At 33.2% G+C, this 13,830-nt stretch overlaps 2 protein-coding genes across 3 annotated transcripts in view; one reads left to right on the forward strand and one right to left on the reverse strand.

Annotated features, from left to right (window-relative positions):
- The window catches only part of LOC143198205 (heterogeneous nuclear ribonucleoprotein C-like 3), a 608,535-nt gene that overhangs the window by 99,671 nt on the left and 495,034 nt on the right, over positions 1–13,830 (reverse strand). The gene's annotated exons all lie outside the window — the stretch shown is intronic.
- Positions 792–7,558, forward strand: UK114 (reactive intermediate imine deaminase A homolog UK114). The gene is made up of 3 exons (XM_076407316.1): positions 792–991; positions 4,677–4,906; positions 7,365–7,558. The coding sequence occupies exons 1-3, from the start codon at positions 837–839 to the stop codon at positions 7,484–7,486; spliced, it is 507 nt and encodes a 168-aa protein (XP_076263431.1). The 5' UTR covers positions 792–836; the 3' UTR covers positions 7,487–7,558.

Below are 13,830 nucleotides of genomic sequence, written 5' to 3' on the forward strand. Positions count from 1 at the left end.
AAGTGTAGATTTTCTGATTTAAGAGTAATAGGAGATTTAATGGGTCGAAATTGTCATGCTGCACTTTCGTCGCATTGTTTTATGACGAAAAAGGTCTAGGTCTATATAAAAAGTTTAATAAAACAAGTCGTTGTTTGAAAAGAAAGATCGTAATATACATATCTTGAAATTATTTTATATTTATTAACATAAAAAATTAAATTTACACCAGGTTGATCAATTATTATTACACAGATATAGAATTGTTAATTAGGTGGACTAGAACTCTACCTATACTAATGGGGAAAAAGTTCAATGTATATATAACAAAATAACTCTAACCTATAAATTATTGTGGCTGTATAATTAATTGTAGTTTTAAGTTCTTCGATAATATGCGATGATGCGTTGGATGTATTATAATGATAAAATAAATTATAATACATAACATTTTTGTTTGATTATTTTATTTATATTAAAGTTGTGTTATATGCAAGAGCTAAAATGTGCTAAAACTCAGACCTGCTGCGGCAACATTGCAAATTTTTGACAAGTATCCCGTGTCACTATTGTTTTGAATTGACTATATTTCCATGTTATAACAATATTTAAATTTTTATTTACATGCATAATGAAAATATGTAAAAAACATTTTTCTATAATATTTATTAAATAAAAATAGAACGCTAGATATAGAAAATTTAAACAAATATTAAAAATTCGTTGTTTTTACCGAGTCTAGTGATAAGAGTAAGGGTCAAGAACGAGTTACGGGTTTTACGAAATAACGGAACGTATTTCAGAATCCCGGTCATGGCGTGATAGTAGCGTTTACTGTCTCGGTCTGATGCAACGTAATGTCATTGTCTAGTAGACGTTTGTGGCGTATAGTCTGTGGCTCAGCACGTCAAAAGCGGGCAATTTCATCGGCTGTTATCAACAATTCTCCAATGACCTTAACGCGGAAAATAATCAACACCAACAATGCTCCGAGGCCTATAGCGCCGTACAAGTAAGTGTCTTTGTAGCGTATATTTTCCTTACATTAATGTATGTAATATTTCAATACTCACTATGAAGATACGTTAAATTTTTCAAATTTTATCAGCCAAAAACAAATCGTGGATACGCCAAATATTTGTAGAATTAAAAGGTGAATGTGCTTAAGTAGTATGAGCTAAAAATATTTATATTTGTGTCTAAAATAATACGAGTGTCGTTCACAAACTATTGAATGGTAAAAGTAAGCTTTAGAAAGGTTCCTAAGTAGACATCTTGTTCGGCGGGAACTATTATATGTTGGTTTAAGTTTTAAAATAAAAAAATTATGGGTAGTAATGTTCATCTGTTGTTTGTTGTAATGTTTTCTTAATTTTTGTTCTCTTAACCAATGTAATATTAGATGCATTAATATATTCTAATCTTTAAAAAGCATTTGTGGAGAAAAATGTATACTATACTGAAATTATTCACAACAGTTTCCATCAATGACAATGAACGTTTTCGTCATGACGATGAATTTTCGTACGTCTTTAGCATTTCGAAACCGTCTGCCAACCAAGCCATACTATTTCAGAAAGCGCTATGTGTGGTGAGTTCGCGGGTGGTAAATGAACTTTTGAAGCTGTAATAGTTTATATTTCACAACTATCACAACGTGGGGTCCAGCGTTGTTATGCAAGAGGATGATTTTCACCTGTTACTCACTATTGCTGGCTATTTGGTAACAATACTTTGTTCAATTCGTTTAATCGACGTCGATAGATATCTAGAAATATTTTCATTCAGTTATAGAGGCTCGTCATATATGATTGTTGATCCTACTATATACTTATAAACACTCTATGTCCTTAACTATTCTGGTTCGGTGTCGATGTCGATGTCAATAGCTCTACTAATCCATGATTATTTGCGTTTGGAATATTTTTTCATCGCCTATTACCATATATCACAAAAGACTATTATTTTTGCCCGGCAAGCAATGAAACTGCTGATCCTAAAACGATACGAAGAGACGTTTTCACTCAAATTGTGTTGTTGTCATATTTTCTCGTTTTCCATTTCAGTTAGATGATCTATAACGTTGAATCTATCAAATTCTAAGTTGTCTGAAAGTTATTTGAGAATCTGAGCTGGGTAATGGTGCAATAGGGCTTGTTAAAAAATAAGTCAAATTTAATGTCTTCTAACTCTATTAACTAAACATAATATAATTACGGCGCATTATCTCCTGATGAAAATTATGGTATCAAAATGTATGTATTCATTATAACATATTATGGGAAGAATATAAAAATGATACAAATATATTTTTAGGATCAGGTAATATTATGATTAAGGCCTCAAAATACATGTATTGAGAGGTGAAAGATGTAGAGAGATATTCAATCATTATTGGGAAAGTATAGTTTTCTTAAAAATAGAAGTGGTATAAAAATTATTGCATTATTATATCAGTCCTTGTGTCTGTATCTGTAATTTTTTGAGAGGAAATGACAGCAAAATGACAATATAAAAGTCATACATCTGTTTCGTCTTGTGGGCGTCAAATTGAACGATCGAAATATCTCTATACTCAGTGTAGACATGGATATGGGGTGGCGCAATAGATATTTCAGGCTGACACACAAAGAGCCTGCGGCGAGCATGATTATCTTTCCCTTTCATCCATAGATAAATCCCTAACCTAGATTTTATTGTCTGTAACCCATTCTCGTTTTTTGATACGAGGACACCGTATTTCTGATTCAATCGTTCTTCTTGGGATCTGGTAATATATCCACTGGTTAAACTTACTGGAATATTGTTATAATAAAAAATATTTCTACTTTATAATTGTAACATTTTACTTGACAATTGTAAATAACTGAATCTGAAAAACTAAGAGAGATTGACACGAAAGTGTCAGTGATGAATATTAACTAACTAGTTAAGACTTACACTAATTTAGATTGACTAACTGCCGTTTTTACGGTATTGCTATTTTCAAGGTTTTTTCAAACTCAAGAGTTCGAGCTAAATTGAAAATTATTTAATAAACTTTGATTTGCTTATTCTTTAAAACCATATTAATCGTTCAGGTAATAGTTGGTTCAGGTTAATATCCCGATCAAACGATAAATAGTGTTTAATGATTAAAGTTCGAAATATTCCTTTTCTACTTTTACATAATAAAAAATAAATTATGTGACACATTTATGATTCATGAAGTTTTAATAATTGCTGGGTCATGATGTTCTCTTAGTTTCTCTGAGATTTGACCGAATTATCCTCGTAAATTGAATTATGATGATGTAATAATACATAGAGATTTGGCCAACTTTAATATTGATATGTTTGTGTTAAATGTTGATTATAAGCAAAACAATATTTAAGCACATTGTCGCGAATTCACGTTTTTAGTCAAAACATCATATTTATCTTCAATGTTAATCAATCAAACGGAACTGTTGAGTTTTCATTTTCGTAAATAAACACCAAATATCTAATATTCTATTCGAAATGTGAGACTGTGCATCCTTGGTGTAGGTTTAGAATTGTCGAGTTGTAGAATTGTATTGTTGCTTTTTTCCTTCGAAATTGAAATAATGTGTAGCCATTAATTAATACAATACTGAAAATTGGTTTAACTCTAGTTCTGGTAGTGATGATACAACGTACTTTATATATTTTTTACCTATTAATTGAAATTACTAATTAACTTTTAATAAATTATTAATTACTTGTTACCATTGTTAGTTATTTAGTTGATGTGCATTTCTTGTTCATTGGTGATTTCTGTTGAGGTCTACACCTCAGATCGTGATCAGTTTGGGTTGTCAAATACCAAAAAAAAAAAAAAAATTGATAGATGTCTATGTTAGTTACTAACATTTTCAACAATTTTATGGTCTGCTATTTCCAATGTCTACTCTTGGGAAGTTCCAGTTAGAGGATCTACTAGAGAAATAATACATTGGACATGTTGAACGAAATTCAACTAAAGTTTTCAAAGAACTTACCCACAGCTTGGCAGCTGATGGAGTGGGAATCCACACTATCCAGGTGCTTACAGTGCGATGTAGAATGTCATATCGAACCGTTTAAACGGGATTTAATTGCTTGTCAAGCAAAAAAAAACTATTATTTGCACAATGGCTGTTTTCTATGTGGTGACTAGATATAGCGATTTCTGATTAGCACTTGTACAGATCTGTATTGCTTGCACTTTATCTCCATAAAAATGTATAGATGATGATAAAAATTTTGATTAATATATATTGTATTAATTTACTAAGTAAGCACCTTTTTGAAGTGAAATATGGTTAAGATATGTGCGAACTTCTAATAATTTTCGATATGGAACTTATTGTACAATCTAGTAGGGCTGCTATTAGCAGAGTTGTTTACATATTCTGAATTTAATCTGTCTGTCGGTGATAGAAATTTTATAACTTTTTAGAATGGTAAATTTTTCCTGAATATTTCTGATTTTTTAAATTTACTTGTTAGCATTTGGAAAATAATTATACACTGCAATTTTGACGACCGATATAGGAGATTTGCATTTTCTATTTTGATATTTCAGATCAACAACAGTTATCGAACATTACATTTTTTCGTTTATTTACGATTAGTTTATTTTGCATTGAGGGCAGATCAAAAATATTAATAGCGTTCCGAAAGCCACATTTGCTTATTAATTTTATGTGTTCTAGTCAGGCTGTCCTTTTGGAGTCAACGCTCTACGTTTCCGGATGTTTGGGTTTGGACAAGGACTCGATGAAGCTAGTCGAGGGTGATGTTACAGTTGAGACCCGCCAGGCATTGAAGAACCTCGGTCATATATTGAACGCGGCTGGTTCCTCCTTCGACAAGGTGTTAAAAACCACCATTTTCATGAGTGATATAAACGATTTCGCCGCCATAAATGAAGTCTATAAGGAATGTAAGCGTTTTATTTCAATTACTGTCTCTATTAATCTTCCTCTCGAGCCTCTCAACAACAAATTAATTAAAAAAAACCACCCCGAGGCCCCTAAACGGTTATATTTCAAGCCATCTCGCTTGTCAATGAGCCAACTAAAATTATTCCATCGGAATCTCTTAAGTTTTTGTGGAAAAGCCCCATGAAATTTTTTAATTAAATAATAAAAGTCGGTCAGAAGGAGAAAACGAACGGGGAGAATGGCGATGAAAAAAAAATGGAAAGGAGGGAGACGACCCCCGAGAAGCGCGTCGTTTAAGGGAAGAACCCGTAGTTTGCGGGCGCCCTTCCTCCCCGTTCCAACTCCTCCCCCCGCTCGTCCTCGTCGTCGTCCTACCGACCGGTTAAAAACGTTATTAACACTTTGTAGGGTTTTTTTCTCTCTCCGTTGGAGGGGTAGCTCGGCTCGAAAAAGTTTAGGAGGGTAATTTTTGACGTTTAAATATTGGATGAAAATTAGTTTTCGTGAAAGTAATAAGTAAGTACTTCGGTTTTAATTTTCTCGGCGTCGCGTCTTGCCAAGTTCGACGTTGGCGTTGGCGCGAGAGGAGAGGAAGGTGAGGGAACGGGTTGTGAGGTCTGTGGGAATCGGGAGTGTGAAATAGGGCCCTTGCGATCGAAACATCTCCCTCTAATTGGAACCTATCAACATTTCTACGAAGCAGGAAGAAAAATAGTCTTGATAAATAATATACATTGATAAGATATAATGTTAGATGTTAAATTTTATAATCATTTTATTTAATTTCATATTAAAATATGTTTTCATATTATAAGTAACTGAACATAACAATTTGACTTAAGTGATTCTAGCTAATAATATACAATTCTTAACTTTTTATAATATACATAGATGTTATTAAATTTCATTAGATAAGACCGTATACAATAGCACAGGGAACTATTGACTGAAAACAGTCGAAACAGTCGATAGTCGCATAACAGTCGATAGTCAAAAAACTAGCGATTGAAAATGGTAATTACTATTTTCAGTTAGTGCACGGTTCGACTGTTTTATTCAATTTGTGATAGCAGACGAAGATGTACGAACCTTTTCCTGTATACATTGTGAAAGAGGAAAGGACGGAGATAATTGCTTGGTGCAGTTAATTTTATATGTGCTTATATTATCCAACGGTAGTATAAGCGAGACGGAGATATACATATTCCTTGACCTACAAATGCAATTAATAATTTAATTTTAAACCAAGTAAAATTACTTTTATATTTGAATGTTCTGCGGACATGTAAAAAGGAATGGAATTTTTCTATGGAATAGAACAATACCCTCCGGCTTGGTGGCGCACTGGTAAAGGCAATGAGACGGTCCTCCTACTGTTACGATAGCCGCGGGTTCGAATCCTGCTGAGGCATCGTCGTAAATTTATGTTTGTGATTGTTTAAAATTTGTGAATGAGTATCAATAAGACTTTTTAGACAGTTTTTGCATTACTCATATGTTCATACCATATAGATTGATTATGGAGGCCAATACAAAGCTGTAAGCCTTCTTCCCTTGAATTGAACAAAGAAAGTTTCAATAGCTAAGGTGTGATAGTTTGCGTAGTTGAACTATATGGCATAAGTTCGCTAAGTCAATTAGACATTAATTTAAATTTTCATCATGAATTATTATTTATCAGGCTTAAAAATAAATTTAAAGGATTTACAATAGATGTTACTCTGTATTAAATCGTATCTATTATAAAATGTGGAAAATCTAAGTGGCAAAAAGATAGCTGATTGTTATCGGATGCTGTGTAAAGCTTATAGAAACCATGCTCCATCTATTTCAATATGTGAATACTGGATTTGGCGTTTTAAATGTGGCGATTTTGACGTCGAAAACAAATAGTGTTCTGGGCGAGGCGCAAAATAGACGAGGATTTGATGACATTGACCATAATACCAGCAAAGACACAACAATGTTACTTTTCAGTATGACTATGCTCGATCAATGTTGCAATATCGGTGAAAACATATTTGGAAACATTAAAAAGGGAAGTGCTATTCCACCCTCCGTATTTTCGAGACCTTGCTTTTTCTGTTTACTACTTCTTTCGACATGAGTCGTAACCTGTCTAAGCAGCCCTTCCCTTCATATAAAAATACCAAAAAATGAGTCGGTTTGTGGATCGCCTCCAAGATACATCGCTCTGTCGACATGGAATATGTCATTTTTTGAAAGATGGAAAAAACTAGCAGCTACCTGCAGCTGCAGCTAGTAGCAGGATTATAATACTTTGAATAAAATGCATTTCACTGATTTTTAGTAATGAAACTTCCATGAAAAATATTTAAAACTGATTTATAGGCCTAAAGGTTTCTATACATAAAATGTATGTTCGAAATTTGCGGTGGTAATGACTTATTGTGCAAGAAAAATTACGAAATTATTATTACTGATTGTTTGTTGCAGTTTTCACGAGGGATTATCCGGCGAGATCCGCTTTTCAAGTAGGCAAGCTGCCATTAAATGCTAGAGTAGAGATCGAGGCCGTTGCCGCAGTTGGTAACATCAAAACAATCTGCTGCCATTAGTATTATGTACGTCTTTTTTATGTATATATTTTAAGATTATGATATTTCGAATAAAGTATATTATAAAAAATATATATGTAGTTTATAAAACATTAGTAGGTCTTCACCAAAATTTTTCAATTCAGTGGAATCCACATGGCTTGGGTAGGTATTACCATAGAATAATAAAACATAGTGATTATTTTGGTATAAGTATAATTTTTTTACAAGGAATATTTTAAAATTTTAGTATTTTGATGTAAAATAGCTGCCTTTTTCGATTCTCCACATTATTGAAAATTGAGTTATAGTGAAATTTGTTATTTTTAAATGTTTCACAATATTGTTCCAAGTCTGTTGCAATTGGTAAATAAGACATATTTATATATTTAGTAGTTCTATTTTATAATATCAGATTTTTAGTTGGATTTGAATATTATATTTTATGAGTTTAGTCGAAATTCCAAGAAATTCATCGGGAATACAAAATAGTTGAATGAGTCTATAATTATACTAACATAAAGTATTATTTCTGCAATATACTTAATAACTAAACAGGTACAAAGCTGTTAAAATTACTTCTTCTCTTATTGGACATCTCAACCATTTTATTCCACTCTTTACCACTTTAATTCCTCCTAGACCCATGGTCCGATTTTGCTAAAATATTATACGTGTGTTTGAGTTAATTGTCTAAATCCTCAATAAGAACAAGGTAGGTGGCGCTGGGGAGACTGATAGTTTTTTACTTCTAAATACAGTATATTTCCTAATATCTATTTAGTTCATCCTATATATCACTATTCATAGATAAATTTCGCTTATATATATTTTAGTTGTAATATATGCATTTTATCTAATTTAGGTTGTTGAAGCCTTATAAACGAATATAAGATAATTAAGATAATTAATAAACATTAAGATAATTAATATTCAAAAAATATTAATTACTAGAATACATAAAAAATACGAGAGTATTTCTTCCTTTTTGTACAGCTTAATTCATTATCACTTTAAACATTCATGTTAGAAAACAAATTCAAATTAAAATATAATATAGAATGACATATCAATTTATTCTAAAATATTAATGTTAAAGATTCTTTTCTGACATAAAAACAGTGAAAATTTTGTAAATAGATTTCTTTCGAAACTATACGGCGAATAATATGGCGATGATATAAACGGGACAGGGACAGACATAAAGTTTATATATATAATAATAAATTAATAAATAATTAAAGTTAATAACACAAACAGAGGGGCTAAAAGTATAAATAATCTAGATAAAATTTTAAAATGAACACAAATACAGGACTACAAACACGACAATAACGAAGTAGAGGTTCTATCCAGAGAGCACACATCAGCACCCATACCGAAGTGGTAATGGTTTTAGAAGTTTTAGTGGTCAGTAACACTAAACTTAACATAGGCTTGATTCTATGCAGAAAATTGATTTCTCGTAGAAATCCGAGGAGTCTGTCTGTATTTTCTCCTGTTAAGGCATTTCTTTTGCAGCCCATATTAAGTTCTAATCTGGATGAGTCGTGGACAGTCGTTCAGTATGTGGTAAACGGAAAGAGGGGCACGGTGACCAAACTCACAGTGAGCAGGCGGGCTCGAAATCATCAAGTGGCCGTGTGAGAAATTACAGTGGCCCAATCTCAGTCGATTACGGCATGGAAACGAATGGAAAAAATCAGCTTTAACCTCAAAGAGCCCGTTGTGGTTGGCCTCCTGGGCCCAACGACGTTGTACCTCGTTATTTGTGAAACAATAAATGACTAGGATAAGGTTAGTATGGACACAAACATCCGTGATGGGGAGGGGAGAGGAGGCTGCCGATTTAGCCGCACTGTCCGCGCGTTCATTTCCCGGTATATTACCGTGAGAAGGGATCCACAGTAAAATTATCCTGATCCCATTCAGATAGAGGGCACGGATGATTGACAGCGAGTCGGTGATCTGGAGATGGTTGAGCTCCTGTTTTTCGGTCTTCTGATTATTTATTTGATGTGTAAATGACGACTTGAAACGCTTTTACGACTCTATGACTTTGGTTCGCTACGCGATTAACGTACTATTATTAATTAATACGTACTATTAATTATTAATATGTATTATTAATTAGTATGTGTAATTGTAATTAATATTACTATTATTGATTAATAGACATTCTGTTTGATATACTTTGACAATGACGAGAATCGATCAACTTGATGCAACTGTCGTTGATTGTTCTATATCCTCTTGTGAACGAAGGCTCTGCTAGCTTTATTAATTGAGATCTTAGGGAAGAGAAATACTTATTGATATGGAATAGGTACTCAATTATAGCGTACCCTCTTGATTATATAAGGTTACATAAATAAATTGCCACACAATTCACTACTAGGGCCTGGTGGTTTAACCCCATTGTCCTCAGCACTTGGATGACACTGCTTGAATATTTTCTGTTTTGCTTTGGTCTCTTTCCTGCGAAAGCTTAGCTCCACTAGGCATTCGATAAAAGTATTTTGTTTGTGTCTAAAGAATGTGCTATAATTTTGTTATGATGTGTGTGTCTAACAAATTATTCAAATATTGTCTAAATGGGCTTCATTTAAAATATCCACAAAACTGTCTGGGTATATATATATATATATATATATATATATATATATATATATATATATAAATATATATATATATATATATATATATATATATATATATATATATTTATATATTTAAATATTTTCATGAGCATCGATGACCGCCATGTAAAAATACTAATATTTCCGATGAGAATGAATGTTCGTTGTATATTGAGAGCTGTATATTGCTCTGTATTGTGAACAATGAAACCTTCAAAATTCCCTTGATATACGCGCGACTCTCCTCCATTAACAAAACACTAGACGCCGAAGCTATTTCACGAATTCCTCCCGTACATAAAGCAAGAAACCCAAAGCGCATTGTGTACCGGCGTTAACAAAACCAGAGATTCTAAAACGTACGTTATTTCGACCATTCCGAATTCCTAGCGGGAGGAGGAGGGGAGGAGATGTGAGCCGCGATGTTTGCCACTACGAAATAGCATAATCCCCGGGAAAAGTACGATAAATTGTCGAACGGGCGCGGGGGGAGAATTGGGGGCGCCGCCGCCAAGATAGTTTACATACTTGAGACCAAATCCGGATAGGAACAATATGGAAATTGGACCCGGGAAGTGCGAAGATTATAAACTATTCTGTTTCAAGCTTAAACCTACCTTTATAACGTAAGGCGTTTTGTTCTAAATCTAATATATAGATTGTTTAATAAGTTCGGGGAGTACCGCCTATTCGTCATCGCTATAGCTAAATGATCAGCGTTAAGTATCATTAATATATTAAATTTAATATGAAAATCCTAATGGGTGCTGCCTCCGCTGACATAATGATTCCGAGTCAAAACAAGACCAAGTTCTGGGTTAAATATTGGACAAGATAGCCTTTTGGGAAACTAACATGGGCCAAAGGCTACCGAAACTGACAAAAAAGTAATACCGGATTAATATTGTAACCTTCTGAGACATGTTTATATATATTTAGACAGTATCCTTTTTAGCAACGAGAATTTATTTGAACTGTACCTGCAGTTTAACGTGGACAACTGGCGACTGACCAACTTTGAAGATCTTCCCAGAAGACATCCGGTCTTTCCCAGCCTGGTTACTGGCGTGACTGGGATCATTTTCCTTGTCGAATTTTACACTCTTGCCTAAGGACAATTACAAATGTTAAATAATCACAAACATAAATTTACGACCATGCCCCAGCAGGATTCGAACCAGCGACTATTACAACCACAGGAGGACCGTCCTATTGCCTTTACCAATGCGGCTATCAAGCCGGCACAAAAGAAATTGAAAGAGTTATATTGAAATTGAAAAAGACTTGCGGAAGAAATAAATCCGCCGAAATGATACACCGGCTATCTCAGTTGAACCAAAACCCTATCATCTATTCAAGAATACCAGAATGTTGAGGCAACTGTTCGGTTCATTCCATATAAAAACATTTTAACAGGTCCTATTCATTTCGAAAACTACATAGTAGAAGAGGTGAGAAAGCCTAAAAACATAATACTTTCATGAAGGTGACTGCATTGAGAACATTGCGAATGAAACTGTTTATGAATAATATGTTAGATTCTTGTATGAATTCTGATGATTTTTCACCTTTAAAAGGCCTTTATTGAGGAAAATTCGTACAACATACATTAATATCAATATTCTCTCTCCATCATCATAATTCACATATTTCTCCCATATTTCTGGAAAAATGGACATATCGTATTGAAAAAACGATGTTGGTTTACAGTGATACATTTTCGCACAGATACTGCATCAACCTGAATTAGTTGTGATCAGAAAGCGCTATGACTGATGAATATACCGCGTGTGGTGGAATATTCCGTTTGAGCTGCAAGAAATATCATGTAAAAGGTTAATTTTTCGTGTGTTGCTACATATCCTGGTCTTTTTTACAACAACATCAATCAACACGAGGCATCAGCAGTAATATACTACATCCTACTGATCCCACCAAATGCACAAGACTTTTGACCATAAATATTTTCTAATCCATTACTATTTATGCTTGGAATTGCCATGGCAAGAAAATCTTCAATGAAGTCGTGATGTTGAAATGGTCTGAAATAACACTTTTAGCCATATTCGTGAAGTAGCTATTTTTCTTCTTTTCTGATCTTTCCAATCGCATTGTAAATTTACCAATTGCTATGCTGTCCGATAGTTCTTTAAGATTTGAAATCGTTAGGAAATAGTCTTGGAACTTTTAGTCTTCCATGCCATTATTTATTATACACATAAAATCACCACGTTTAAAGTGTTGATCTAAGCGTAATCAACAATAGGTATATGACAGACAAGCACCACCAGTTGCTGTTTTGATGGGAATTAAATAAATCTTAAAATAAAAACGATCCACTATAAAATTTAAATATATGTTATAAAAATCAAAATATTCTGCCAGAAATGCCTATAAATGTGATCAATTAAATTCAAAAGGGTCCCTGTCGTTTGGAGTTACGGGAATATGTAATAGTATTTTAATGGAAAAAACAACAGGTTAATTAGAAGTATTTACCCTCTTACATATTATAAGTTCTGCCATCCCTTGTAATCCCTTAAAAGTGAGACCCATTCGTAAAATATTATGTAATATAAATATTTATTATAAAATTTAAATTTATATAAAAATCAAAATATTCTGGCAAAAATGTGTAAAACTGTATATCAATTAAATTTAAAAGGGTCCCTATCATTATAATATTCAACGTGAAATATTTTATTTAAATTTTTTCCGGATATCTTTGGAGTTACGGGAAATTTCTCCGAAATATAATTTATACTTAAACTGGGAGCACAGAGAATTTTTTATGAGCCCCGCTAAAAAAAATGTTGTTTTATTCAACAATTCTTCGAATCCATACATCTTTATTGACGCAAAACTCTCGAGTAGTTCGTCTTTAACTCCCCATCCGGACCGATGCCGTCGTCCCGGAATATCAGCATCAGTATTCAAATTGTTTTAGCATAATTTCGGATTAAATTTTTAAAGCTAAAGAATCCGATGCTGCAAAATGTTCCCTGTCGCTCCTGTCGTATCGCATGCCTGTTTGAATATTTTTGAATAATACAGCGCGGAATCGCCGACTATGAAAACGCAATATTACACAAATTTGGCGAGTCGAACTAATGTTGATGGATTCTGATGGATTTTCATAGACTTCAACTCGTGATACTGTTTGGACTAATCAATCGACCCTAATACTGGTCGACACAGACATACAGGGGAAGGACAAAACAATGTGAGTAATTGACACAATGAATATTTAATAAAAAGCTGTTGAGTCATCATTTGTTTTTAGAATAGCTGCACTTCGTTTCTTAATAGATTTGTACAGTGACTGAAGAGTTTTCAACGGTGTCCAGGTTTTATGATTGTCGAGCTATTTCTTCCGTAGCTCAGCGATGACTTCCGCTAGGTATTGCAACTACAGTTTTTCTATGAATGTTAGTTTTGTTTGGTGCTTCCACCTTACTACTTTTGACGAAACAATGAGTGGTGAGTTCTGCTGTCACTTTTACTACGGTACTACTACGGTAGTTGTCTGAATACAATACGATGTAGTATTTTTCTTAGATTACATTAAGAGACGTGTTATTTTGTTGATATGTAATTCACAGGCTACTAGAACTATGACTGAAAATATTGATAGTATTTTTACTTTTCTTTAAAATACATTTATTTATAAAAAGTGGTACAATATGTATTAATCCAAATATTTCTTATTATTTTCTAAAATTAATA

Source organism: Rhynchophorus ferrugineus, unplaced genomic scaffold (assembly GCF_030347505.1).
Source record: "Rhynchophorus ferrugineus isolate W39M unplaced genomic scaffold, kcgeb_rfMv2 rfM6, whole genome shotgun sequence".
NCBI classification, from domain to species: Eukaryota; Metazoa; Arthropoda; class Insecta; order Coleoptera; family Curculionidae; genus Rhynchophorus; species Rhynchophorus ferrugineus.